General features: G+C 50.9%; 4 protein-coding genes across 12 annotated transcripts in view; 2 read left to right on the plus strand and 2 right to left on the minus strand.

Moving 5' to 3' along the window:
- KCNT1 (potassium sodium-activated channel subfamily T member 1) overlaps nucleotides 1-6,121 on the minus strand; it is a 56,371-nt gene extending 50,250 nt beyond the window's left edge. For 2 of the 9 annotated variants that reach the window (XR_008202590.1, XR_008202589.1), the window contains exon 1: nucleotides 5,924-6,120. Coding sequence is in view for 3 of the 9 variants with exons in the window: in XM_052667300.1 (XP_052523260.1) it covers nucleotides 5,924-6,069 (146 nt within the window). In the remaining 6 variants the exon portion in view is untranslated. Of the gene's footprint in view, nucleotides 1-3,927; nucleotides 4,095-5,923 lie in introns of those variants that run through there. The other 7 variants (XR_008202586.1, XR_008202587.1, XR_008202588.1 and 4 more) reach the window with 6 other exon arrangements.
- Nucleotides 6,122-10,208: 4,087 nt separating this feature from the next.
- On the plus strand, nucleotides 10,209-11,426 carry B3GALT9 (beta-1,3-galactosyltransferase 9). The gene has a single exon (XM_052668949.1). The coding sequence runs from the start codon at nucleotides 10,209-10,211 to the stop codon at nucleotides 11,334-11,336; it is 1,128 nt and encodes a 375-aa protein (XP_052524909.1). The 3' UTR covers nucleotides 11,337-11,426.
- A 647-nt stretch (nucleotides 11,427-12,073) lies between these two features.
- Nucleotides 12,074-18,780, minus strand: PSMD5 (proteasome 26S subunit, non-ATPase 5). Its single transcript, XM_052668771.1, has 10 exons — nucleotides 18,593-18,780; nucleotides 18,325-18,469; nucleotides 17,288-17,401; nucleotides 16,717-16,845; nucleotides 16,167-16,276; nucleotides 15,916-16,058; nucleotides 15,521-15,712; nucleotides 14,557-14,666; nucleotides 14,304-14,444; nucleotides 12,074-13,841 (listed from the first exon to the last, which is right to left on the minus strand). Exons 1-10 carry the CDS (start codon nucleotides 18,763-18,765, stop codon nucleotides 13,584-13,586), a joined length of 1,515 nt encoding a protein of 504 aa, XP_052524731.1. The 5' UTR covers nucleotides 18,766-18,780; the 3' UTR covers nucleotides 12,074-13,583.
- An 892-nt stretch (nucleotides 18,781-19,672) lies between these two features.
- Nucleotides 19,673-25,901, plus strand: CUTA (cutA divalent cation tolerance homolog). Its single transcript, XM_052668709.1, has 6 exons — nucleotides 19,673-19,826; nucleotides 21,796-21,944; nucleotides 23,945-24,004; nucleotides 24,580-24,625; nucleotides 24,792-24,841; nucleotides 25,284-25,901. The coding sequence occupies exons 1-6, from the start codon at nucleotides 19,749-19,751 to the stop codon at nucleotides 25,384-25,386; spliced, it is 486 nt and encodes a 161-aa protein (XP_052524669.1). The 5' UTR covers nucleotides 19,673-19,748; the 3' UTR covers nucleotides 25,387-25,901.
- The last annotated feature ends 103 nt before the right edge of the window (nucleotides 25,902-26,004 follow it).

A 26,004-nucleotide genomic window follows, 5' to 3' on the forward strand; every position in this document is an offset into this window, starting at 1 on the left:
GTGCACAACTCCATCAGCATCCTCCCTGCTGGCAATGCTATTTTCTAGAAGACAAAAGTATAAATTGTACCTTCCAGGTCCAGAGTCATTTTTCCTATTAGACAACCCCATATTAGCAATTCAGAGCCACATACCCCATTCCCTTCTGCTCTGATGCATGCACACAGTGTGCACAGAAGGACAAAGCTCCCTGAAGCCCAAACCCACTATGAAGGCTTTTCATTCCTTTTTTTTCCCAGAGAGCAAGAGCTCCCAGCAAAGATGCACATAAACAGTTCAGGCTGATGCCCACCCCCCACCCCCCCCCAAGAGGCTGCAAATCCTAAACAATTTTTGGGGGGAGGATCTGATCCTGCACCACCCCAGCACTGCTGCTGGCAGTTGAGCCGTGCTCCCTCCTTCCTGGCTGCCACACCACCGAAGCGAGACTGAGGAATGGATGCATCTCTCATCTCCTGTTGTGCATCCAGCAGTGATGGATCCCAGGAGCCCTCCTGACCACTCTGCTCCCGTTCCCTTCACTGCCACAGGGCAGCACGCACCGTGCTGGAGAGGGGACGAACAGGACACACCTGCACAGCAAGTCTTGGTGTTTTGCTTCTGGCACTGCACATCCCATCCTTCAGCCGTGACAGAGTGGGACACCCAACTGCCCAGAGGAGGCAGAAGGAAGCAGGTGGGCAGGCGAGGAACAGGGGGAGGCAGGTGCCAAGGGCTCAGAGCCCATCCTTCAGCTAAGATGCCGTGCAGACCTGCTACAACTCAAAACCATCTCCTGACTGCTGGCCTCTGGCAAAGAGCTCTTTGAGACATCCTCGTCTTTGCTTGGCAATATTAAGCAATGCCAATAGCAAAACCAAAAGCAGTGTTTGCAGTGCCTGGTGTAGGGAACAAGGCTCCGGCTCCCTGGCCCTGCAGCTTCAAGGCACCCCTAAACTCTGTGGATTTTTGGTTTTTTGTGAGCACCACACATGGCACCCACAGGTCCCTGCTGGGCCGGGCACGGGGCACTGCTGGGCAAAGTCAGAAACAAGAGAACGGAGAGGAATTGCAAAGAGGGGATGAGGATAGGAGCAGCACCCAGGGCAGAGAAGGGATCTGGGAGCAGACAGCCAAAATGCTGCTGAGTCCCCCCAGAGCAGCACCCCACAGCAAAGCCAACGGCAGCCAAACCTGGCAGAGCACAGCCAGGCAACGAGGCACAGCGGTTCATTTGCAGCCAGTTTGGTTCATTGTGCAAATATGCAAATAGAATGCAAATGAGCTGGGTGTTCGCTCCCAGGGCAGCACATGGCCCCATTTCCCTATAGCCCCCACAGAGCCCAGGACCCCTCCAACACCTCCCTGTGCTCCAGGGGCCGAATCCATCTAAAGAGGAGGGGAGAACAGGCGGAGCCCAGACCCAGCGCTGCCATTCAGCCCAACCCTCCCTGCTGGGAACAGCTCCTGGGGGGGGAATTAACCAAAATGCAGCCATTTTGAGGGCTGAGGCCACTGACCTTGCTGGGAAACCACTGACCCAGCAATCCCTGGAGCTATGTATGGATTAATTATACCATTAAGCAGCATCCTCCCGTGTGAGCTCCGAGCTGGGGATCCCCGAGTTTGGCTCTTCTCAGCAAGGACGTGGCCTTTTGTCCTCAGCACTTTGCAAGGTGCCCTGGAAGCCCACACAAGTTCCCCTAAAAGCAGAATCCTCCCCAAAACTCAAGAGATCCAGCAACAAGGATGGGCAATGCAGGAAGGAAGGAGCTGCTGTGCCACAAGGCCGCATTGGTCCCGCTGGGATTTCTGAGCTGAGAAACCACCAGAACCACAATTCCCATCAGCAGAGGGTTCCTCTGGGGTCCCCAGCACAGCATCCCCCACCCAGCCGTTGTGTTGCTCTGCCAAACTCAATGATGCCCAACACTTTGCAGACTCACAACACAAATTAAAGTGTTGTAAAGTAAAGTAAAAAGTGCGTAAGATCAGGGCACTGCTAATTCTTGCTAACGATCTGCTGGGTAAAATTCTCCCCCCTGCACAGCCCCAACCTGCTACAAGCATCAGGAACAAAAAGGGAGAAGAAACTTCTCGGAGCTCCAGACCCCTGCAGCACGATCTCTTCTATTAGAGCAGAAAATAATAGGGAGGCGTGGGAGGAGGAAGAGTCTTTTCACAGTCGGGATACAAAGACTGCAGAAATGAGCCCCATGAGGCGGGCTGTCAGCCCACCTGCCAGACACAGCCGTGGGCTGAGGTGGGGGGATGGCTGTCGGCAGCAGACAGGGAGCAAACAGAAGGGCAACGCAGAGGCAAACGTTGTTCCTGGGGCCCCACAGGGCTCATCGCTGCTCTGTAAGTTCAGGAGCAGTGGTGACGACTCCAAATTACACAGCGTGGTCGGGCCAAAATGTGACTGTGAAAAGGTGATGGAGGATCCGTGTGATCTGATGATTAAATGCCAGGTGAAAATTAGCATCAGTAAATGTCGGCTAATACAGAAGGGAGAGAGAAAAAAAAATCACTGTCCTGCACAAGCAGAAGAAGGGCTGCTTATTTAGCAGTCAGAAAAGAGACAAAGACACCGCAGATAACTGCACAGAGCCAGCAGCTGACTGCCAGTGGTGGTCAGAAAAACAAACAGAACATTGGGAGCGGCTGTGACACCACAGGGAAATGCACAGCAGTTCTGGTTCCCCTCCCCAGAGGGCAGAGGGATGGCCGTGGGGATGAGAAGCACTTTGTACCAACAGAGACAAGATAGATCAATAGGAGACTTTAGCCCGGAATGAGAAGAGATGAAAGGGAGATGAGATGGAAAGATGTGACCACCCACCTGTGAGCGCTGAGCCCCCAGCCCCACATCTGCATGGGGGTGGTGCCTGGGGGAGGTGCAGGCACTGCGCTCAGCCTCATGCAGCCCTCTGTCTGCTTTTATTCAAGAGAAGAATGAATGAGAGATTCCACACGCCAGCGCAGTTTGGCGGGGATGCAAGAGAAACACAAAGAGGCTCCAAACTAAATGGAGTGCAGCACTTGGGAATTGTGAGCGAAGGTCGGGACGAGGTCACCAATGGAGGATGGGGAATGTCCAGAGAGAGGCTGCAAATATTTTTGCAAAGCAGAAAAAGCCTTGAGCAAGGGCGGTGTTCTGCCTTGGTGCCATACTGGTTCATACTGCATGTTGGGCTACAGCTTGATACATCCTCACTAGATAAAGAGGAGGGGAAGAAGGGGCTCCCAACTCCTCACGTATTCCAGTGAGGGGTGCCAGCACCAGCAGCGTGCTGCAGTGAGGACACAGCACTCAGGGGTCCCTCACTGGGGAAGGCCATCCCAAGAACCCTTCCATATTCCCACGTATGCCACAAGGTGCTCTCCCACAGCAGTTGTACAGCATCCCCTGGGTGCCCAGCCCTGAATGTCAAGCCTCATTCAGAGCCACTCGCTGCCCTTTCCTCATCAGCTGAGCAAAACAAGAGCAGAAATCCTTCTTATCTCTACTACGTAAACATCAAGAATACGTGGTGTGTGGCCCTTGGCTCCCTGTTGCAATTCCTTGTGGAGCAGGGAGGCTGAGGTGCCCCACAGCTGTTGCAACCCACACCGGTGACTTCTGGAAAGGCAATAAATGCCTGAGCCCATCACCCAGCCCAGCAGAACTGTTACTAACTAGCTGCAGAGCCCAGCTCACTGCGAGCTTCCATCCAAGAGGCATCTCCCCATTCATTTCTGGAAGTGGAAGAAGAAGCAGCTGTCGGCTCCAGGACTGCACTCCCACAGCAGTGGGATGGGTCACAGGCAGACTCAATGCACGGAACCAGGAGCACGAGGTTCCCCCCAGCCCCACTGCCGGCTCTCCCCACGCTCACCCAGCCGCTCCCAGCCCAGCTCTGGGACAGTCAGACTCTGCCGTCCCTGGAAGAGGCTTTAAAAACCGACCTGAGAAAAGCCACATCCGTCAAATACAAAGACGCGATGTTCCTGAGCTCCTCCTGCAGGTGTCACGGTTCACACCATCCCATTTCACCTCTTCCTTCTCAAATAACCCACGGGAGGCAGCGGGTGGCGCAGCCGCATCCCCTGCTCACCGCTCCTCTCCCTCCGGCTCCCGACTCGCACAGGGTGTGTTTGTGTGAGCCCTTCCACATGGCCCCCATCCATCACTGCTCCGCACCCGTGCCCTTACATGGGCAAGGCAGGGGGAGCGCAGCTCTGGCCCGGAGGAAATCCTCTATTCCCTAAATGACAGCTCCCTGTGTAAACATTTACCCAGATTTCCCATGATGTAGGGAAGCAAAATTTAGGTTCTTCGTACCCTCTGAGTATTTGCTCTCCAAACATACTTTTAAGTGCTTTTGCTGTTAACCCCTTTCTTCCTGACTGCGAGGAGCTTTGGGGTTGCTCACCCACTCATAAAGGATGGGGGGAAAGCACAAAGACATCTACACATACAGATGGTGGTGACAGAGAAGATGGAACCTGTTTTGAACCATCCCTAGATTTGAAGAGTGAAGGGACAACAGAAACATCACTTATCTCAGAGGGGCCAGCATTGCTGCCAAAGTCCTCTGAACACAAACCTTCAGTGCCTTCTGCACACAGCAGAGCTGCAGCTGCACCAGGTCGGAGCCAGGGGCCAGAGCAGCCCTGCAGGCACTGTGCTGGTGCTGGGCAGGCACACAGAGATAGAATGTGACGGCACTGCGGCCTCCACAGAGCTGGAGGGGGTTACAAACACACTGAGCTGTGTAATCATAATTAAAACCCAGGCTCTTCTCTACATATTGGAAAAGACAGAGGAGAAGACCTTTGGACGAGTGTTGTCGCATGTTACATGAGGATAAATTACACTGGGCAGTACTGTAGAATAAATAAAAAGGAGCAATAGCTGCAGTCTCAGCTTGTCGTTTTCCTGTGTTGTTACAGCCCCAGTCCCTCACCAGCTGCATCGCCAGCTCAAACCTGCTCACACACACAGCTGTACTCCATAACCTCATCAAGGACAGGGTCTGAAACACACCACACACAGGTGTGCAATGAGCAAAGTGGTTCCAGGGGTGCTCTACAGCTTCACCACCACCCTGGAATGCCCACAAAGCCTAGACAGGGGGACAGACAGGCGTACAGGCAGACAGACAGCATATACACACAGGGGTGATGCTGTCCCAGTCCCTGAGGCACTACAGTCCCTCCTTTGCATGGGACATTGTGCCTCTGGCAGAGGACGGCAGGAGGTGGTGACAGGAGTTCCAACCACAGGAACCAATGTTCAACAACTGCATGTTACCCAGCCAGCAGCAATGCTTTGAAAGTGATAGAGTCCATCGGCTACACTGCTGCTTATCTTCCTGTCTAGTCTCTTAGGAACAAGAGATGGTGTCCCTAAATCACAGTGAGATGTCGACATAAAAACAACACCGCAGTCATCCAACTCTGGGCACAAACCCGAGTCCTTATCCACCAACAGCAAACTGACGCACCCACTTCATTTGTTCTGTTAATACCTGACGAACGAAAGCCAATGATCGCGTTACCGAGCTGCCAGGAAAAGCCGGGGCTCTCCAGCAGCAACGCATCCCCCGTTAGATGGGCGCTGGGCACGCAAAGATGGCATCGTCTGCTGTGACCGCACGGAGCAGCTCTGCCCGCAGCCCCAACCATCGTAACTTCGGCACAGAACCCACCCAACACAGAGCCCAGGCTGGGACGTGCCACGCTCGGCAGCGTTCGAGCTTCTCCCGCGTGTGCATTGCGTGTCCTCGGGATTCACGACCGCTTCTGAGCTCGGGGGCCGAATTTCCCGCAGAAACTTCGTGCCGCGGGCAGGGACGAGGTCTCTCGGTACAAAACCAGGGGTCCCGACACGGCCTCCCCGGTTCTTCCCTTCCCTTTCCCTCCGGATGTGCCCGCTGCCCCCCCGACCCCTTAGCCGTACCTGTGGGCGCTGCCATCGTCGTAGACGAAGGTGCGGTTGGTGTAACACTCGGCGCAGACGGCGGCCCCGCCGCCCGCCCTGCTCTCGGCCGGCGCCGCGGGTTTGTAGATCCCCTGCAGGCTCCGCTCCTCGCCCGAGAACGGCATCAGCGCAGCGGAGCGGGCGCCCGGAGGGGCGAAGCGGAGCAGAGCATCGGCGCCCCGCGCTGCCGGAGCCTCCGGCCGGGCGCTGCCCCCGGCGGGCGCGGGCGGCGGCGCGCTCCCGGTACCGGTGCCGCTCCCCGTGGCGGCCGCCCATCACGGCGCGCCCCGCAGCAGCCCGCGGGTCGGCCGGGCGCTCCGCATGCTGGGAGAGGCGGCGGTAGCAACAGGTGCCGGGAAGTTGGGAGGCGGAACGGGGGCGGGAGCGGTGTGCCCTCAACGCACACCGACACGGCTCGGCTCGGCTCGGCTCCCGCCGTGCTGCCGCCCGGGGGATGCTGTGGCACGGCACGGCACGGCACGGCACGGCACGGCACGGCACGGCTCGGTGGGGGTGCCGCCACGGCGCTGCTCCCTCTGCCGGTGCCCGCTGTGGTCCCGGCACGGCACGGCACGGCACGGCCGCTGCCCCGCGCTGCCACCTGCCGGCCGCCCCGTCGCCTCCCCCGGTGCGAGGGATGGCTTTCTGTTTGTTTTATTTTGGATAGGGTCGCGTCAATATTTGTGCCGGGCGCCGGGCCCGGGCCGTGCTGCGCGGCCGGTACTGATCTCCCGGGGGGGCACCGCTGCCGTTACGCGGCCCCGCCCGGGCTGGGAGCGGCCGCTGCCCCCGGGAAACGGGTAACGGAGCGGCCCCGGAGCGCGATGCCCCGCGCGGTGCCACCGCGGTGCCGCAGCTCCGCTCCCTCCCCAAACGCTCTCCGGGTTTACGCCGCTTCCCATGAGCAGACTTTGTGTTTCTCTCGCAGCATCCCTTCCTCCTCCTCCCTCTCCATATGGGCTCTCCTACACTCGGAGTCGTTTGGGAGAAAAGCGATCCGTGCCGCCTGTGCCATCCATCCATGTGACGCTTCCTGACCCAACGTGCTTTTAAGAAGGAGAAGTTATTCTTCATTCACTAATTGCCTCCCATTAGCGGGTGCAAAATGTTAATGCGCAGCTCTGCGAGGAGAGGGGGCGGCGGCGCGGTGACACGCGGGGTGAGCACAGTCTGGGGGAGGAATTACTTAAAATTACGATGGGGATGGGTAGGAAAAAGATGTGAAAAATGGAAGAGAAAGAGCCAGAAGGGGAAAGAATCCTCGTGCACAGGGACCTGAGCCGGGAGCGTGCGGCTGCACTGCACAGATAGGGTTAAATAGAGCCAATAGGGCTGGAGAGCCAATGGGATCGTGTGAGCACTCATTGCCTTCAGCCTGAAGGTTGCCCCACGCCGTGTGTACACCTCAATGACAGCTGGCACGACGTCCCACACTGTCTGTGCCAAAGCGGTGCCGGCTGCTCCTCCCCATGCTCCCTGCCCCTTCCCAGCCCACAGCAGGGCTTCCGTCCTGCATTTTCTCCCCATGAGAGCCGAGTGCCTCTCAATCAGAGCTGGCACTGCCCAGAGATGCTGCCCTTCCCCTCCTCCAGTGCTTTGCTAGGAATGTTCACTTCTCTTCGGAAAGCCATTCCAGCTCCAGCCAGCAATGCCCCGTGCATCTTTTCCAGCAGCTGCAGTTTAATGCAACCTTGAGTCATCGTGGGGCCTGTGCAGCCTCACTGCGGGAGCACAGGGGGCACAGCCCAGGGTGTGGGGCAGCTCCGGATCTTTGTGTCTGGAGGAGCAATAAATACATCTGTGGGAGGCGATGGCGTGGATGAGTCAGAGAGTCATTTGGGGAGGAACAAAGGAGCAAAGTCCAGCACATCTCCATGCTCTGGAGCCAAGCAAGGACCGTGGCTGTGCCTGAGCTCAACGTTTTGCAACCATTAATGCTCTCTCCATTCAGCTGATATTTAGCTCTGCGTTTCTGATGCTGAACATAATGCTGAGAGAACACACAGAGGGTTTGAGCTGTCTGTATCGAGAAACACAGCGGGAGATGGTTGTCAAAGCTGTCATTGAACTCAAGAAGCAATAATCAAACACACACATAGAGAAAGATAGAGCTCTGTAATTCCAAGCCTGATGTATGCAAAGAAAGAATGAATGCCGGGAGCTTGGCTACAGAACATATTTTCAGTGTAGTCAAATGAGTCAAGTGAGCCATGAAATAGGAAAAAGATGCCCTTCCTGGGATGCAGAGGGGCTGAGCTATTTGTCAGCTCTCCGCTTTGCTGGCTTGTTTGTAAGTTCTCTACCTTCATTTAACATCCTGAGGAACATTAAATATCAAAACCCAAATGAAATAAACGCAATTAAGCTCTGTGAAACCATCTCCCCCATCACCTCCCCAGCTTTGCGGAGAATTCAGGGTGAAGAACTGCTTGCAGGAGCTGAATCATAACTGTCAGCAAAAACATCTCTATTAGGTGACTAAGACCAAAACTGTTGTCTTCCTCTATTTATCACCATCGATGCTGTTATTAAGACCCAGAGGAGCCCCTCTGCAGTCCCTGGTGCTCTCAGCACACAGTGAGGTGCCCAGATCTGAGCTCAGCCCCTCAAGGATGTGGAATTCCCTTTTCTGGAGGCTATTGAACCTCATGAGGAGTGAGGTTTCTCCTAACACAGATAAATCTCATCAGTTTAGCCATAGGGAGCAGCTTTGGTTGGAAAACAGAAATCTGCATGTATTTTGGGTGCACACGTGGCTGTTTGAATCAAGCCCTGCCACCACAACGCTGAGCAGAAGGAAGGGCTCCAGCACTGCGGGCACCATGCTGCGTGTAATTGCAGCAGGCTGATGCACATGGGGGGGCTTATTATTGTTTTAAAATCACACAATTGGGAAAGCCAATATTTGTAATGGAAGAAGTTTCAAATACCAGTGTTTATTTGCTTATTAAATAGTTTAGCTGGAGACAGAGCATCTTCAAAGGAGGAATTTTTTTTTCCTCAGAATGGGTATCTGGGGCTGTAGAGCTGTATTATTATACATGAAAAATATTTCCTCATCAGCTTTTTATTCCGGAGAGCACACTCAAGTGACATTACCCGTGCAGACAGCTTGCCAAGCTCCACAGCACAGCTCTGTGAGGGCTGCAGGGACCCAACTCTGCTCCAGCCAAAGCTGCAGCCCAGTGGGCAGCCCAGAAAGGAGATCTGGGTGATCCCATTGCTCACAGCAGGGCACTTCTCCTGCCACCATTACAACAGCTGCCCAAGGAGAAGGCACGACTCTTTTCGCCCCATGGTTCCACACTACTTTTTAGGGGGGTTGTGGGGACGCTCTGGGTGCCACCACCACCACAGCACCAACACGTGCAGTCCTTTAGAAGTGCAAGTGATGGGTGGGCAGATAGCACAGCCCTGTGACACAACGGCATTTCACTGAAGTGTCCCCAGTGCAGCTGCACTCTATCATTCCCCCAGGACCCCACAGACATCACACAAACCCCTCCTGAGCGTCAACAAAGAGCAGAAGGAAAGGCTAGAACCTGGCTTTATGTTTGCTGCAGCTGCAACACAATCGGCCTCGGGATCATCTTTCCTCCCCACAGCAGGAGAGGTGAAGCTGTGCGTGGGTATGGGGAGGTAACCCAACCCTGCAGCCCCAGATAGGCGCTGCCATCCGAGGGGACGCTGCTCCGGGATCTGCTGCCCACAGCCATGCAGGTGGGTGCCCAGGTGTGGGGTGTGGGCACAGCACGAGGCTTGAGGTGCATCCTACAGCTCAGAGCCAGCACTGGGTGGGGAGCAGCTGGGCCAGCAGCACAGCAGGGAGCAGGAGAGGTGGGGAGCAGCCCTGGGCTGAGGTGGGGCTTGGTCCTGAGTGATACAGTTCAATCCTATGCAGTAACGGTTCCCCTTTTCTCCTTACCCCTTGTCCCATGGTTCTGTCAGATCAAGTACCAAGGCTAACCTCTGAGGATGCAAACTGACCTTACAGGACTTCATTAATATCTCATGCCTTCAGTTACAAGTTAAAACAGGCAGAAAGCCATTCAAATATTCAGTTATTCCTCAGCATATCCACAGATAGATGCACAGAGATGAGACATTTAATCTACAGCACATTAATGTCCACCTCAGCTTAAGCTGTCCCTGGTTTGTAGGAAGCAAAAAGCTGTAGACTTAACAGATGTACACAACTACAAGCCACAGTTCCATTTTGCCTGAATGTATCTTAAGATGTACTACGAACGTGAGACAAAATTAAATGCTCAGCACCCAGGTGTTTCTTCCCCAGCCGTGCAGACTCCGGACCCACCAGTGGTGCTTTGTCCTGTTCAATGTCCTGCTGTTCCACATGCTGCTCTTCGGGGCAGACTTGCTGGAGGAATACTTCCTGCGGTCGTTACCTCTCTCCTACAGCGATGCAAAGACCCTGGAGATCAGGGAGCGGGCCAGGAAGCTGGACATAGCCCTGCTGAAGGCCAACCTCTCCAGGTCTTACACCGTCAGCAGCGCAACGTGCTCTGATCAAGAGATATTTCTGCTTGTTCTCGTCTGCAGCAGCCCAGGAAACAGGACTAGGCGCAACGCCATCAGGCAGACGTGGGGCAATGTGACAGACACCACGGGTTATGCTGTCCTCACCTTGTTTGCTTTAGGAAGGCCAGCTTCGGCAGAAGCCCAGCGGGAGATCGATGAAGAGTCTCAAAAGCACCGCGATATTATCGAGGGCAGCTTCATCGATTGCCCTGCGGCTCAGACACAGAAGATGATGATGATTGTGGAGTGGGTGGTGACTTTCTGTCCTCACGCAAGGTATACTCTTAAGACGGACGAAGAAATGTTTGTTGGCATTCCCAGCCTGGCTGGATACTTGCTCAGCTTGACTCAACTAGAGGATGTCTACAGCGGGAGGGTCATCCACCAAGGGGTGCCTGACAGAGACCCCCAGAGCCCCAGCTTCGTCCCCATCCATCACTACCCAGAGGAGTTTTACCCGGATTACTGTGACAGGAGAGCCTTCGTCATGTCGCAGGACGTCGTGCGCAAGGTGTTCGTGGCTGCCCAGGAGGTGCCAACTTCAGTGCCTGCCGACGTCTTCATCGGGATCTGTGCTAAGAAAGCTGGCATCACTCCCATCCACAGCTCTCGCTTTTCCGGCGAAAAGCACATCAGCTACAGTCGATGCTGCTATAAATTCATTTTTACCTCTTCCAACGTGAACGAGGATGAGCTATTTAAGGATTGGAAGGAAACAAGCGACGGGAAAAACTGCTCGCTGCTGGAAACGTACTACAGCCTGGTGTCCTGCAGGGTTCTGACCTATATCGATAAGTTCAAACAGTTTAACTTGGACAGAATAACAAGTGAAGCTTTCCATTTCTCTGATTAAAGTATAATTTTTGGGAAGGAAGGCTGCATTTCCTTCCACCACTCCTTCTTTCTTGTACATATTCAGCAAGCTCCCCTCCAAGTTGGCTTCTTCCCTTCAACAGCTAATGAATTACTAATGCTATCGTGTTGCAGTAACAAAATGTTGCAGTAACAAAAGCTTTAAACGTATTCTAGCTGCATGCCCTTGTACATGTGTGTGAAGCAAGTAAAACAAGAACAAAGAAACATGGTGTGCACCCAGTGTTTTCCTTTGTACATAAAGATACACCACCAGTAACACGTGAACCATTTGGCTATAAAAAAAATGTATTGGCATGTACTGAACAGGGGTAGACCTGAGTCTAAGCTCAAAAACCTGAGGCACATGTGCATACAAATCCCTCATTTGGCACCTCTGTATTTTAATATATTGTATTTGGCACATGAACCATGCAAAACAGATGTTAAGGACTTGACACAGAGAGCAGCCTTCATAAGCAACAGCAGAAGACGTGCACAGAAGTGACTCATGAGCTGCAGAAAAGGTTTATACTGATTTCCTTTACCAAGATTTCAGTGTACAGCTCATCTAGAGCTACCAGCACAAGAAGCCACCTGGAATAACCAAGCTCAACCCCAATACAAGTGCAAAGTCATGTTCTTTTCCTTTTAAGTGCTTTCATGTTTCTCCATACTCAGAGGTTCACACAGCTCCTGTGCTCCCTCAGCTCACAAATGAGACAGTACATACTGTGCTTCCCACCAGCAGATGTTTATTATGCACACTAGGATGAAGTGAGAAGTAGCATCATGTTGGATGACAATTTTTTGTACATATCTGATCATAAGTAACAGATCACCTGCATTCAGATAGTTTGTCAGACAGATTCTCCCCAACTATCCAACTTCTCTGAGCCCATTCAGTTCCTTGCCAGCAACGTTCTCTTGCCAGCAATGTTTTGGCAGGCAATGATAACATCTCTGCTGCAGCCTGAATGTACTACAAGCAATAGAAGAGTTACTGCACAACCAGACAGCTCAGCCCACTTCGCTTGGCAGCATGAGGACACCAGGCAAGTACTTTCCATAGATGCACAGCTGACTTCACACACTAAAATAAGCCCCACAGCAGTCATTTCATGTTATTATGCTCCCTCCACCTTGTCTTCAGATTTATGTCCCCAACAAATCCAAGACAGACCTCCAGTATAAAACACACTGTGATCTTTGTTTATGGACCGACACATCGGGGGGGACAGAAGGGACCCAGCCAACCTTGCACCTCACCTCACCCATCACCTCCAGAGGAAGATGAAGTCTCATGAAGCACTACATTTGTGTCCCAATTCAGTTCATGCATTTGAACATAAACACTTTGTGTTCTTACCCCTTTTATTCCAACTCAGGCAAATAAAATTGGTACTTCTTTAAATAAAACATTAAAACATTAATCTTTTTTTAATTAAAAAAAACGCAAACAGTTTAAGATTTGGTTCTGAAGTAGACTTGTAGCTGGTGCTCCTGTTCAGCAAGCAAACCAAGCTGCCACAGCCACAGTTAACGAGGCAAAGCTCCCAGTTTGGTTTTATAGATCAGCTTACTTCTGTTTAAGGATTAAGTGTTTGTTTTTTGTGATCCTCAGTATAAAATGTAAACAATGCTCAGGACTTATTTAAACATGACTTACTTTCAGCAACCTGATCAGAGAAGAGAATCCAGTTTGTACTCCCTCATGTGGACAGAACGTGACCAGTTTACTCTTAGCAAGTTTCTGACAGAACTACAGCTGGCTAAAAGAATATTTTCTATGCAAGTGCCAACCTTGGCAGAGATAAAAAAAAATGTTTTTTAAAAAAGAGAAACTATGGCAGCATGTGAGGTTACAGAACCTCAACAGTTTTTTATCTTTTTAAATTGTACTGTGATCTACTGAGAAAACATGATAGGAACTCTAACCTCAAAACAGTTTAAGTAAACATTGACAGCTTCTGCAAAATAAGACACAGTCAGCAGTGCTCACTGCACTTACTTGTCTCAGAACAGCACACGGGAAAACTCTGCCAGGAGATCCCATGAAAAATTACATTGTGCCCTGTAAGAATTGATTTGCTCTCATGACCCTCATTTCAAATGGAGTCAAAGTGCTTCATGTTCCTTTAAAGAGACACTCACACAGCTCCTGTGTGGGGAATCCTTCACACCTTACATCTTAACACCTATCTCAGCAATGTGGTTTGTAAGAAGGGGAATTGAGACATCAGTGACTTTACTCTGCTCCTTCCACAGCTGTAGTAGAAACTGCTTTGACATAATAAGGGCCTTCATTCAAATAAGCCCTAAGCCTCAAGTAATACTGATTTCCAAAGATTTCTGCAATTGTTTTAGAGTTTACAAGGGCCTTCACCAGTTCATACTTGGCATCCTTGGAAGCTTTGTCAGGTTCCACAGATCTGTCTACAATGTATTCCACAAACCCTGGACTGTTGAGCATCAACTTCTGGGCCCAAGCTTGATTTGCAATAGCCTAAATGTGAAGACAAAAAGAGAAGGAAAATTCATCTTACTTTTAAAAACACCCCAAAATCAGTAACACAGTAGAGAGAGCAGAAAAACTTAAATGGAATATTAATTCCACACAGTATTTACATAACTACCATCTGAACAGTGTTTATCACTGGAAACCAAGCACAGTTCAGTGCTTCTCTAGCATTTTAAGTGAGTTATCAAAGCAGTGACCTCCTGTATAGGATTTCAAGGAAAAAAAAAAAACCTTTGAATTAAAGTTTCTAAGAAAAGCACTGCAGACATGACTGATTTGCTGTAGTCATTAAATGGTGAACACAAGTGAGACACAATGGAAAAGACATTTATTTCTGACTGCTTCAGGACTTCATATAATAAAACACCACCGTTTGTGACTGAAGAGCCTGAAACTGCATGACAATACAGTTCATGACCAGATCTTTAGTAAAAGAAAGAAGCTTACAGTGAACACCCTTAGAGCTCCACAGTGCAGATCAGGGAACGGCTGAGTACTGATGCTCCTGAAGAGTTCCAGTGGTTGGCTGGACAAGGATGTGAACCATGACTCAGTCATTCTTAGAAGGTCTTCTGTCTGCTGCTCTGGCTGCACAGATCACAGAAGTGTTCAGATATGAAAGGTTAGTTAGAATTATGAGCAAGCCTTCACACAAAGGCCCACCAATCGACCAGAAAACCAACCCACCAAATAAACTTACAGGCAAGTAGAGAAGAGATGAAACAGCATCCAAGCATCGAAGCCGCAGCTCCGTGGGTGCATTCTTAGCCTGGTGCCCTATTTTGTTTAACAGATTCTGAAATCTGCTTCCTTTGAAAGTAAGAAAACAGTTCCTTGAGTAATTCAGGCAGACCTCAGCAGAAGTACAACGTTACTGACCTGTTACTTTATACAACACTCTCCTACCACTGATGTAGTACATAAAGCCTGAGAAAGAATACCTTGATCCACTGGAACAAGAGCACTGAAAGATTCTCTCTGCTTCATACAGACCTAAGACGGATGAATCCAAAGCTTTTATGTTTGTTCTGTGGACTACCCAGAGATTTCCAGAAGCAAAGTTATTTGTCCCAGATAACTGAATCGCATCGGGAAGCTCAGACCCTTGTACATTTGTGATTAGAAAACCCCAATCCCAACCTACAGTGCTACAACAGTTATCTGTTGTATGTCTGCTCATGCTCATTTTTCACTGAAGTTCTTCACTTTGGACTAGCAGCAAAAAGAAAACAACAACAAAAAACCCAGGACCTACTTTCAATCATTTGAACCATTTTATCTTAAGAAAAAAATTGCAGCCTTTGAAAAGAAAAAAGTGACACTGCACGATAGTTCACATTTTTCTCACCCTGCTGAGAAGGCCATGAGATAAGAGAAACAAAGGAATCCAACATGACAGGTGTACTGACAGTTTGCATGCTGCAGCTCACTAGAGAAGAGTGACTCCAATAACACCAGCATTCTATCTGGGAGGCATTTCGCTCCGCCATGCCTGACAAGGCAATTAAAAACCTCCTTATCTGCTATAATGCAGCTATTTGAAGAGACAACCTTGACTGCTGAGTATGTTTTTCAGCTCTTTCCTCTATTACACTGTTATCAATACACTTTTTAATAGTATAATACACTGAGAAAATGTTATTACCAAGAAAGATGATACTAACTTGCTTTCTGTAAAACCTGTTTGCCTTCCACACTTGATCCCAGGATTCCTAGCGTGTCCACAGCGACTCCAATCATGGTTGGATCGTGACTTTCTGCCATTTCAAAGACCTTCTCCATAAAGACAGGGTATCGCTCACAGATCTGCTGTGGGCTGTCGACAACAGCCAGGTTTCCAAAGAATTTAATAAATCCTAATGGAGACAACAAGAAACAAGTACTCAGAGTGGAGTAACAGCATAAATTAAGCCTATTCTTTAGCATTTTGTGCACATCCAATGTGAATTCTACTATCCAAAAAATTCAAGGGCTTTTGAAACAGCTTAGCAGTCCTCCCAGTTTAACATCTAATAATTGCAAAGGGTAACCACGGGAAATTAGAAAGGCATGATGTAACCTGGTAAGTAGAAGCCTGAGAAAGGATCAGACTCTGCACCAATGATGATGTTAGAGATTTTGTCAATCACTCCTTGCTGAGCAAGATACTGACGTCCATGGGGAGTGTGAGCCAATGAAGTCACCATCTCTATGCACGTGGCTCTGTAACAGACAAACAGTTTATCTGGTCTTCTGTTTACAGGGGGTTATTTTGAGGTCAAGCACCACGGCTTCAGCAGTCTGGGAAATCTCAAATTCACTGTGACGTACCTGACCAGAACATCATCTCCAGTCAACTCTCCAATTAAGTCTGATATTAATCCACTGTTTGCACAGTAATTAAGTGAATCTGCTGACACTGAAGAAATCTCAACAATTAGCTAAATAAAAACACAGGAGAAAGAACCTTGTTTACACACACCTTGTATATCACAATTCACAGTAATGGCCAAATACACCTCATAACACAGATTAACCCTTTATACATTAAATACAGTTTTATCTTTTCAGAATTAATCTAAATGCTTGCCTGAAACAGGCTCCTGCAGAGCTGCAAGCTGACAGCACACACACCTGACTTTTCTTTAAAATATGAACTGCTATCCCCATTAGGCTCTAAATGGCTGACCTGCATTATTCCTCCTTCAGCGTGCATTTCTAAACTGACACACTGCTCAGCATCACTGTTTCTTTCCCACACCTGAGTTTTTAACAGCTCTGCACAGCAGTGCTGCACTCCTCCTGCTCCCTTCTTGCCTCAACAAAACAGACATGAAGAAAACTCACATAACAGTAAGGACAACGTGGATCCCATTCCTACCTCATACACTCTGTACCGAACAACATCATTTGTTGCCATGACATTTTTCAAGTCACTTAATAAGCTGCTCACAAACAAAGCCTCTAAGCCATCTTGTGTCTGGGCTATTCTTGAGAGAGATTTGATGGCCTGTAAACAAAAACAATTGCTTGCTATAATAACACAAAGGGAAGAAAACGCAGGACGATTTGATTTAGCCTCAGCATTCTTTAATAACATATTAAATCATGCTATTTGTCTAAAATTGTAGTTGTCATTCACTTTTCAAAGAGAATTATTCTACTGCTGACAAGGGCTAGCTTTTGTTACTGTGATTCAAACCCCCAGCATCAAATGTGGGCCTCTAAGTTCACTTATGCACCAATAGTTACTGGAAAATAACAGTTCTGGGTAAATGTTTTTAAACCATATCTAAGGATATTCTGGGCTTAAGTCATTTATATGATTATAAATGTCTTCGAGGCAACATGAGCTCTTTTTTCCTTAACAAAGAGCAGCAGCTGACATTTCAACAGCAGCAGAAGAGGCATTCTGTGCAGCATCTACAGAAGAGGAAGAAAGCAACACTTACCTCTTTAGCCACCGCTATTTTCTCACCACCAATGCAATTTATTATCTGCCGTAGTAGTTCAGGAGTGTTGAGAATTTCTCTAACAGCATCTGAATTTTCAACAATCCTCCCAACCTATGGGTATAATTAAATAAAGTTATTGAATAACATCATAACGGCCTTTTTTCTCCTACGAAAAAAGGTTGAGTGAACTGGGCTTATTTAGCTTGGAGAAGAGAAGGCTCTGGGGAGATCTAATTGTGGCCTTCCAGTACTTGAAGGGAGCACACAAACAGGAGGAGGAATGGCTGTTTACAAGGGTGGATGGCGATAGGACAAGGGGAAGTGGTTTTAAACCGAGACAGGGGAGGTTTAGGTCAAATATTAGGAGAAAGTTTTTCACACAGAGGGTGGTGAGGCACCGGAACAGGTTGCCCAAGGAGGCTGTGGATGCCCCATCCTGGAGGCATTCAAGGCCAGGCTGGATGTGGCTCTAGGCAGCCTGGTCTGCTGGTTGACAACTCTGCACATAGCAGGAGGTTGAAACTACATGATCACTGTGGTCCTTTCCAACCCAGGCCATTCTATGATTCGTTTTGTGATTTTTTTTTTCCCCCCACAAGGACTGGATCAGACACCCATCAGGCAAAGGGAATCACCATTTCTGGAGGCACTCAGAACAAAGCAGGCCAGCACCCCAAGCAGCCTGCTGCGGCGCTGCTTTTAGCTGGGATTGGGCCTGTGATGACCAGAGCTCCGTCCCAAACTTCAGAATCATAGAATGCCACAGATAGGAAGGGACCTGAGCAATACAACATTGCTGCACTTTGCCCTATGGCACCTGCTGTCAGGGCTGGCTTGTAATGCTCTACTCAGAACAGCCCATTACAAACAGAAGGTTCAGTTACAAGTGATCTCTGTCCAAACAGAGCTTTATGTGTTATGGTTAGCAGGCATATCACGAAGCTCACACGCTGCACAGTAAGAGCAGCAGCCTGCAGCAAAGCACTCCAACAGCTGGAACGAGCACGGAGCTGAATCCCAGATCACGGCCGTACCTGGGATATGGAGAGGATCTTCACGGAGTCGTCGGGGTGGAACAGCCCCTTCCGCAACTCCTCCCGCAGGTTCTGGATCACGTAAAGCGGGTCCAGGGCCTGCAGGAGCCTCTCCAGGACGGCAACGCAGGCGGACAGCTGCTCCCTGCGCGGACAGAGAGAAACCCCTCACCGGGACCCGCACCTCGCCGAGAGGACGGGACCGGGAGCAGGAGGAGGCACGGGAGCCACCGCGAGAGACGGGGGGAGGCAGGGCCGGGCCGCTCACCGTTCACTGGTGCCGAGGAGGTTGAAGAGCGCTGCCAGGTGCTCATCGCTGAGGCGGGCGCGCAGGGCGGCGGGCGGCACGGCCTGAACGGCGAGCCGCAGTGCGCGCAGCTCCTCCAGAGGCGCCTCCTGCCGCGCCGCGCGCTCCAGCAGCTCGACCACAGCCTCCGCCATCTTGGCGCCGCCGCCAAGTCCCGCGAGATCGCCGCCCCACCCCTTCCTTCTCTTTAGCAACGCCACCCCGTCGCTAAGGGTCCCTTTCGCGTCCGCAGCGCAGTAAACAAAATGGCGGCCGTGCCCCGCCCCCTCGTGATCTCCGCCACCGCCTCGCGCTGCGATTGGACGGGGATAAAGTGGGGGCGGGGCTGGCGTTGTCCCGCCCCGTGTGAGGGGTGTTGTTGGGGGGCTGCGTGGGGCGGTGGGGAGATTGTCTGTAGAATGGTGGAGCTGCTGAGTTTGGAAAACACCTCAGAGATCATCAAGTCCAACCGCAACGTAACCACAGTGCCCTAACTCTAAGAAATTGAATGATCTGCAGTGTGCGAGCGTGGGGCGAGTTTGGGGTCTGTGATGGCGTCTGTCGTGCGCAGCCCTGCTGGGAGCAGCTCGGGTGGGGGCTGCTGGGGGGCAGGCAGTGCGCACAGGCTGTGCCGCTGGGCAGCGAGGCTGTGTGGGCCAAGCCCCGTATGGCAGATACAGACAGAAGTGCAGAAGGGAGACAAAATGTCGTTTTTTTCAGTGTGTGGAACAGCAGGGATTGGAGCTGTGCTCGTGCTGGGCAGCGCCTGGCATGTCTGAAGTCGTGAAACGTTTCAGGGCCGTGGCACATCACAGCTCTGTGGCAGCTCCTGCACAAAGCACCAAGCCCCGGAGTCTGAGAAAAACACCGAAGATGGGAAGATGAAGGCAGGAGGAAGGGGGGCCGTGCTCCAGCCCCACGCAAGGCAGGCAGGAGGGTGGGCTGCTTGGACTGGATGGCCTTAGTGGGCCTTCCCAACCTCAGTGGCCCCGTGTGGGCAGGCAGGCCGGCAGCAGGGCAGGCAGCAGGGCAGAGGAGGAGGAGCCAGGGCTGGCTGTGGGCAGCCGTCCCGGGCAGCCTGCCCAGCGCAGGCAGTGCAGGTGGAGGCAGCGGGACGCAGCTCTCGCCCGGCTGGGGCATGGAAGCTCTGGGCCCCCGCTGCCCGCTGCCCACCGCCCAGGGCTGCCCCCGGCCGGGCTGCCGCACCGTGCTGCTGGTAAGTGGGAGCGGGCAGCAAGGGCATGGTTTCAGAGGGGCACCTGGAGGGCAACTTGAGGGTGTGGAAGGGAAGGAGCCTGCAGGAGAAAGGCGTTCCTGGGTTGCTGCGAGTAAAGCGAGTGTCCGAGGTGTTTTTCCACTTGTGCTGAGGAAGCCCGGAGGTTGGCACGAGCTGTGTTGTTGTTTGGTTGTTGTGTGTTTGTTTGATTTGTACACAGCCTCATCCAGGCAGAGTCGTTTAGGAAAAGTCCTTACAAGGTGACTTTAATCCCTAAAGCTGTTTATGGCTGGCCAAAGCCAAAACAAATTCATCTCACGCACATCTTAGTCCCTAAGCTCAGCTACCGTTTTGCCAGTCAGTGCTTTGCAGTGAGATAATCGCACAGCAGGCTGTTCATCTTTGTTCACTTGAACCTTTTGGCAGCCAGGAGTTTGTCTGCTCCCTCAGGTGGGAATCCTGAAGGTTCAGCCCTTCACTTTTGCACCATGCCTTGGCACATTCAGTGCTTCCGTGCTGTCACCATTTTTTTTTTCAGAAACGAACACAAGCAAACATAAAAACATCACCAAGAAAATCAAAGGGGTGGTCACTGTTATGCTAATACTTAACCACAAGTGTTCATGGGGATTTCCTCTTCCCATGCACATACATCTTCCAAGGAGATTAATGATTGCCATGCTAAACAGGACAGAGTTTGTCCTAAGCAGGGAATGTGATTATTTTCTAATCTGGAGAAGTAAATACAGGCGTATCTCAGTCTGGCTTGTGTCTGTGGGAGTTGGTTGTGGGATTTGCTGTACAGTAAATGTTCAATGGCTTCGTGGGGAAAAACACAAGCTCAAAGAATTATGATGATAAATCTTGTGATAACAAAAAGTATTTCCTCACATGGACTGAAAAAGAGGAGACAACGAATACAGAGCATCAGTCATTTCCCCAGCAGAAGTGTTCCTGTCTTTGTGGTGTCAAGATATTTTTAGAATTCAATCTTTTAAGAAAACAACGAGCACTTCTGCCATTATCTGTGTGCTGGGAGGTGTTCAGAGGACAGAGAAGGGAGGGAATAAGGAGGAAAGAAGGACTATCTTCTTAGCCTTATAAAAACCTTTTTGTCACTGTTGCTGAATAAGGGCCAGACGCTGTTGGTTTGAAAAACAACAACAAAGAGAAGAGCAGCTGTGCAGAGACAGCAGAGCTGCAACCCCAGCACAGGCACCCATCCTTCGGCTGTTACTCAGCACACCAAATTAACCTTGCTATTCCCAGCTGAGATAATTTACAGATTGCATTTCTATGTGACTGTGTTTATGGCATGTGATGACCAAGAGCAGCTAACGTGATTGCCAGGAATGGGATGTGCAGCAAAACAACTTGTTGCCACTCTGCTGTCAGCATGTGGAAAGAGCAGTGCTGTTGTGCAGCCCTACAGACTTAGGCTGCGTTGGTAAGGATTGCTGTGAACAGATGGAATCTGACTGTATCATCCTTATCAGATAATTAAGATGAAATGAACTTAAAAACAGCATTTTGGCCCTGTCCTACCATGCCTGCTGTGCGAGGTCTGTGTCACAGCAAAACATCTGTCAGCAGAATGCAGGAAAGAACTTGCAGGTAAGGACTAAAGCTCTGCAGGACCTGCACAGAATGTGTTGTCCAGAGTCCCTCCTGCAGATGCTGCTCTCCTCCAGCTGCATCTTCTGGGAGGCAGGGGCTCCATCCCCACTTGGCTGCAGGATGTGTCCTGGGTGCTCCTGTTTGCAATAGAAACAGCTGAACAGAGGCAACTTGGCACAGCATTAGGTTGGCCCCATTGTGGGGGAATAAATCTCACTTAAATTGCAGTGAGCACTGCTGTAATGTTGAAAGAAGACTGGAGAGGTCTTTTGAGCCAGAGATAAGATGAAGATAAATGCTTGTTTTTAGAAAATGCAACGTTTTCCCTTCAATAATCACTCACATGTTGCAGGCGATGACGCTGTCTCTGCTCATGTACCCCATGCTGAGAAGCCTCGCTCTGCAGCTGCACTCTGCCATCACTGGCAGCTATGTCTCTGGGACCCACTCCATCGTCTTCATCAACTGCCTCAACGAGCAGATTGCCAAGGATATTGCAAGGTACTGAGAAGCTTTCCCTGCTTGTCTGCTTCAATTGTTTGGAAATGGCTTTTTGCAAAATAAAGCTTTTCTTTGACCCCGGAAAGGAGCTGCACTTCTCTGCTGTGTCAGGGCTTTGACACTTCTGCCTTTTGTTTTTAAGATCAAGCCATGGCCCGAAATCTCTACATCCTCAGTTGGATTAAGACCCAACCCCATGTCCTCTGACAGGCCATAATCCTTCTTCTCTGAGCAGCACAGTAACAAATTCCCTGAGAAGTGCACAGTGCACTAACATAAAAACAAATATGAATGAAGTGATCCACAGAAAACACAGAACAAACTTTGGGGAAATATCAAACTTGATATTTTTTTTTCTCTTTCAGTGTCTGAGATACATTGCATGATGTTTTGCATGCAGTTTTTCCACATATCCATCAGTCTGTGACTCAATAGGTGGTTTGTTCAAAGCAGTGAAACTGTTGACTCGGGAAATGTTTATGATGGACCATTAAGTTTCCTGCAACACCTTCTCTGAGCTGTTTTCCCTGCTATGCTCTTGCTTGCCAAAAACTCTCCCTGTCCTCTGTAAGAGCGGAGCATTCCCAAGCAGCCATTCAGGAGCTGACCGGCTACTGAAAGGGATTTTGTGTCACCTTAAATACTTCAACTGTATGAAGAAATTCAAGTAGAATAGTGCCTGTGCCACTGGATGTCTCCAGAAAAAAAAAGAACAACTGTACATGGCTGGTGAAAAGATCCCTCTGTTCCTGAAAACACTGAGTTGTAACAGCTCTGCAAATGTTTTCCACTCTTTGTTCCTTATCTTGCAAGGAAGGGAGAGGAAGCAAATCATTCTCTGTTGCTGAGATCTGTTTACTTTGCTTGCATTTCTACTGGTGGAGTAATTGTTCCAGGAATTTGGATGAATGAGCAATGGTTGTGAAGGATGACACAGGGCTCCTGCATTTATTTTCCCACCCACCTTTTTCTTGGAGCTGTCATGTGTGCTCTTCCTTAATGTTGCTCAAAGGAGCGCTCTAAAGAATCAGGATGCAGGGGAATTTTCTGCTGTTTTAAGGAAGAGGAGATCAGGATTTGTGGAAACAGGTTTGCACTGTCTCTAAGAGATAACTTCAAGTCCTCAGAGTAAACTCATGGCCCACCCAGAGATGTGCCCCTGCCCCATACCTGCTGTTGGGTGGTTGCATGCCACAGAACTCACTCAACACTTGGCAGCCCATGGGGTGCTTCTGCCTTGGGCCCGTGTGCATCGTTTCCTTGGCTTTTCTGCTTAGTAATATTTCATCCATCTCCCTTCAGAGCCTATTGTTCAGTGTGGCAGGGACGCAGAAACACCCGTTAGGTACCCAACCCAAAGATACCACCTATTATGCAGGCATTCTGCACTGCCCACGTGCAGCATCTCACAGTGTTTCCTGTTACCATGGTGGTTGCCTGTTTCCACCCATCTCACCAGAACAAAGAGCAGGATATCAGTCAGGATCACAGTTTGCTGAGGCAAAGCAGAAGCAATTAGAAGGTATCGAAAAGGCTCCGGCGCTCAAGTGACTTGGAAGTTGCAGATGGGAAAACAAAGTGATTTGTGCCATGTGTCCTACATGATGAGCACAGCGGGGAGATCTCCATTCGTGCTGCTGCCATTTGTTGGGCTGCAAATTAATTCAAGATGCTTTACAAGCTTTAAGTGACTCGAGCTGCGCGTGGCTGGGGCACACAGCTCCTGGCACAGCTGGCCTCCAGGCCACGGCTCCTGCGACTTGTCCATGGGGGCAGCTCTGTGCCAGGCACCACTCCCTGCTGCCGGGGATTGGGACAGCTTTAGGGACAGTGCCAGCCCCAGGCCAGGAGGATCTGAGCCAGAGCAGCCCCAGCTGGAGATCACTTTGCTTTCCCAGGGTAATAATTAGCCTCAGTCCATGTCTCCCATGTGCTGCAGGAGGCAGCATGAGGGATGTCCCTGCGAGCCAAGTGGCAGTGACCCTCTCCTCTCTCACCAGGGGCATCATGGACAAGAAGCTGGCTGCCTACGTGAACATTCTGCCCAAGAGCTCGGCCTTGTAAGTTGGGCTGCTGTACCCCAAAGGAGGAGGGGACCAGGGCTGAGCTGCACGGCCCACCTGCTCCGTCTGTTCCTCCTCCCCACCCTGTGCAGTGGATACTGAGAGCCTCCAGGTGCCTCCTCACATGGGGACCCTGCGTGCAGATGAAATCACTGTGGCCTTCTGGCAGCGTTTTTGCTTTGAAAGGTCAGAGCTGACTCACAAGAAGCAGAGCTCCTCTCCTGCAGGGAAAAAGAGGGAAAAGGTGTGATACCACGCTCAGTATCCCGCTGCACTGTGCTCCCTGTCCAAAATGTCTCCCTGCCTCATTCAGAGGGGTCAGCACCCACAGCCCTCCCAGTGCTCACCTCACCCTGCCCTGCTGCCCTTAGCTTCCTCAGACCTGGCACATCAAGGGTGGCCCCAGCCTTACAGCTCCACGTGTTGGATCATGGGCATTTAGGACTGGTGATGCTTTTCCAGCACCACTTCATAGAGGAACAGTCACATGCAGGGAGCACCAAGCACCAGGGAGATCAGTAGGGCTGTACCCATAGTTGAACGTGCTAATGGTTCTTTCCTTTTACATACAGGTATTTCTGGAAAGGGGAACTGGAAGAATCCACTGAAATCCTGCTGGTAGGTGACAGTGTCCCGTGGCACAGCAATCCCCATCCCAGAGCCCAAGCCAAATGGGGCTGCAGGGTGGCACCAACCCCGAGTACCCCCAGGGTCATGGCAGTGGTGCATGGCCAGGATTCAGGATTGTTCCCTCCCTTTACTCTTTTTTCTTTACTCTCTGCAGTTAGTAAAAACAAGGACGTCCAAAATAAGTGAATTGTCCAACTATGTCAGGTGAGCACGGGGCTTCCTATCCGCAGTATGCAGCCATCTCATCCTCAGGCTTTGGTTCTCCTCGAGACCAATCCCACCCAGGAGGGCTGTAGGCACTGCTGGGTACACTCTGAGAGCCAGAAAAGCCCCAGCACCACACCAGCTGGAGCAGGCTGCTGGGAACATCGGGCTCCCTGCATGGGACAAAGAGGGCTTCAGGGTCTGTAGGTCCCCCCATCTGCAGATTTCCTGTCCACCCCACGAACTGAGTGCTGAGCACAGCTGGTGGCTGTGGTAAAACTCAAACTCAAAGCAAAATTCCCATGTGGCACAAAGTGCTTTGAAGTCAGGGGGGATCACCCGGGGCAGGGCCCACGCACCACGCTGCTTCCTGCACCGCCAGCCTGTTCCTGCTGCAGGATGCGGCCGTGGCACTGCGCCGCTGCGTCTGTTTCCACTTTAGATCCATCCATCCCTTTGAAATCCCCGAAGTCATCAGCCTGCCTATTGACCAAGGAAACCCCCTCTACCTCAAGTGGATTGGAGAAAACGTCCCGCGGGATTGAATGAACAGCCCAGAAACCACCCTGCTCTTGAGGAGACCGATGAGACAAGTTCTGCTGGGGTTTGTGCACAGAGGGCCACAGGGGAGCAGCTCACATCAGGGGTGTGATGGTTTGAGATGGGGAATTTCATCTGAACTTGAGATGTCCCCTCCCTGGCTTGGCCCTGCAGCAGCACTGAGCTGCAGGCGGCACTGGAATGGGGAAGGGCAGCACAGGGCTGCTGCTGACTGAAGGTGCTCTCAGCACTGCCCTGCAGCACGTGGGGATGGTGCAGCATGTGCCACTCACACACGTGGCACTGGCTGAGCCCCAGCAAGCACCCTGCCTGTCAGCTGGGCTGAGCTGGGCAAAGCAACCCCATTCAGGGACCCAGGACCAGCAGGGTATAGCTCTGCTGCTTTCTCCCCAGACCAAGCTGAGCCTTAGAAAAAGATGCTCATGTTGTGTAATTGGATGTTAGTTACAGAATAAATCCATTGTGTGACTGGGAAGGGAATAAACCAGAGCATTTCCTACCTGCAGCCTCATGAGTCATTGCAGTTAATGGGTGGAGTGAGCAGGGCAGGAAGGTCCTGTCAGGGCTCAGTCAGTGTCCATTGCAGGCAGTGGGGATGTGGT

The sequence above is a fragment of the Tympanuchus pallidicinctus genome, unplaced genomic scaffold, assembly GCF_026119805.1.
Source record: "Tympanuchus pallidicinctus isolate F22 unplaced genomic scaffold, pur_lepc_1.0 scaffold8, whole genome shotgun sequence".
Classification (NCBI taxonomy): domain Eukaryota; kingdom Metazoa; phylum Chordata; class Aves; order Galliformes; family Phasianidae; genus Tympanuchus; species Tympanuchus pallidicinctus.

Coding starts and splice junctions, on each gene's coding strand:
- PSMD5 (XM_052668771.1), bottom strand. CDS start 18,765: ATGGCGGAGGCTGTGGTCGAGCTGCTGGAGCGCGCGGCGCGGCAGGAG. Junction 16,059..16,166: donor GGAGATGATGTTCTGGTCAG/GTACGTCACAGT, acceptor TGTCTGTTACAG/AGCCACGTGCATAGAGATGG. Junction 14,445..14,556: donor CATCTCTTCTCTACTTGCCT/GTAAGTTTATTT, acceptor TGATCTGTGCAG/CCAGAGCAGCAGACAGAAGA.
- B3GALT9 (XM_052668949.1), top strand. CDS start 10,209: ATGCTCAGCACCCAGGTGTTTCTTCCCCAGCCGTGCAGACTCCGGACC.
- CUTA (XM_052668709.1), top strand. CDS start 19,749: ATGGAAGCTCTGGGCCCCCGCTGCCCGCTGCCCACCGCCCAGGGCTGC. Junction 24,005..24,579: donor CTGCCCAAGAGCTCGGCCTT/GTAAGTTGGGCT, acceptor TTTTACATACAG/GTATTTCTGGAAAGGGGAAC. Junction 24,842..25,283: donor GAATTGTCCAACTATGTCAG/GTGAGCACGGGG, acceptor TTTCCACTTTAG/ATCCATCCATCCCTTTGAAA.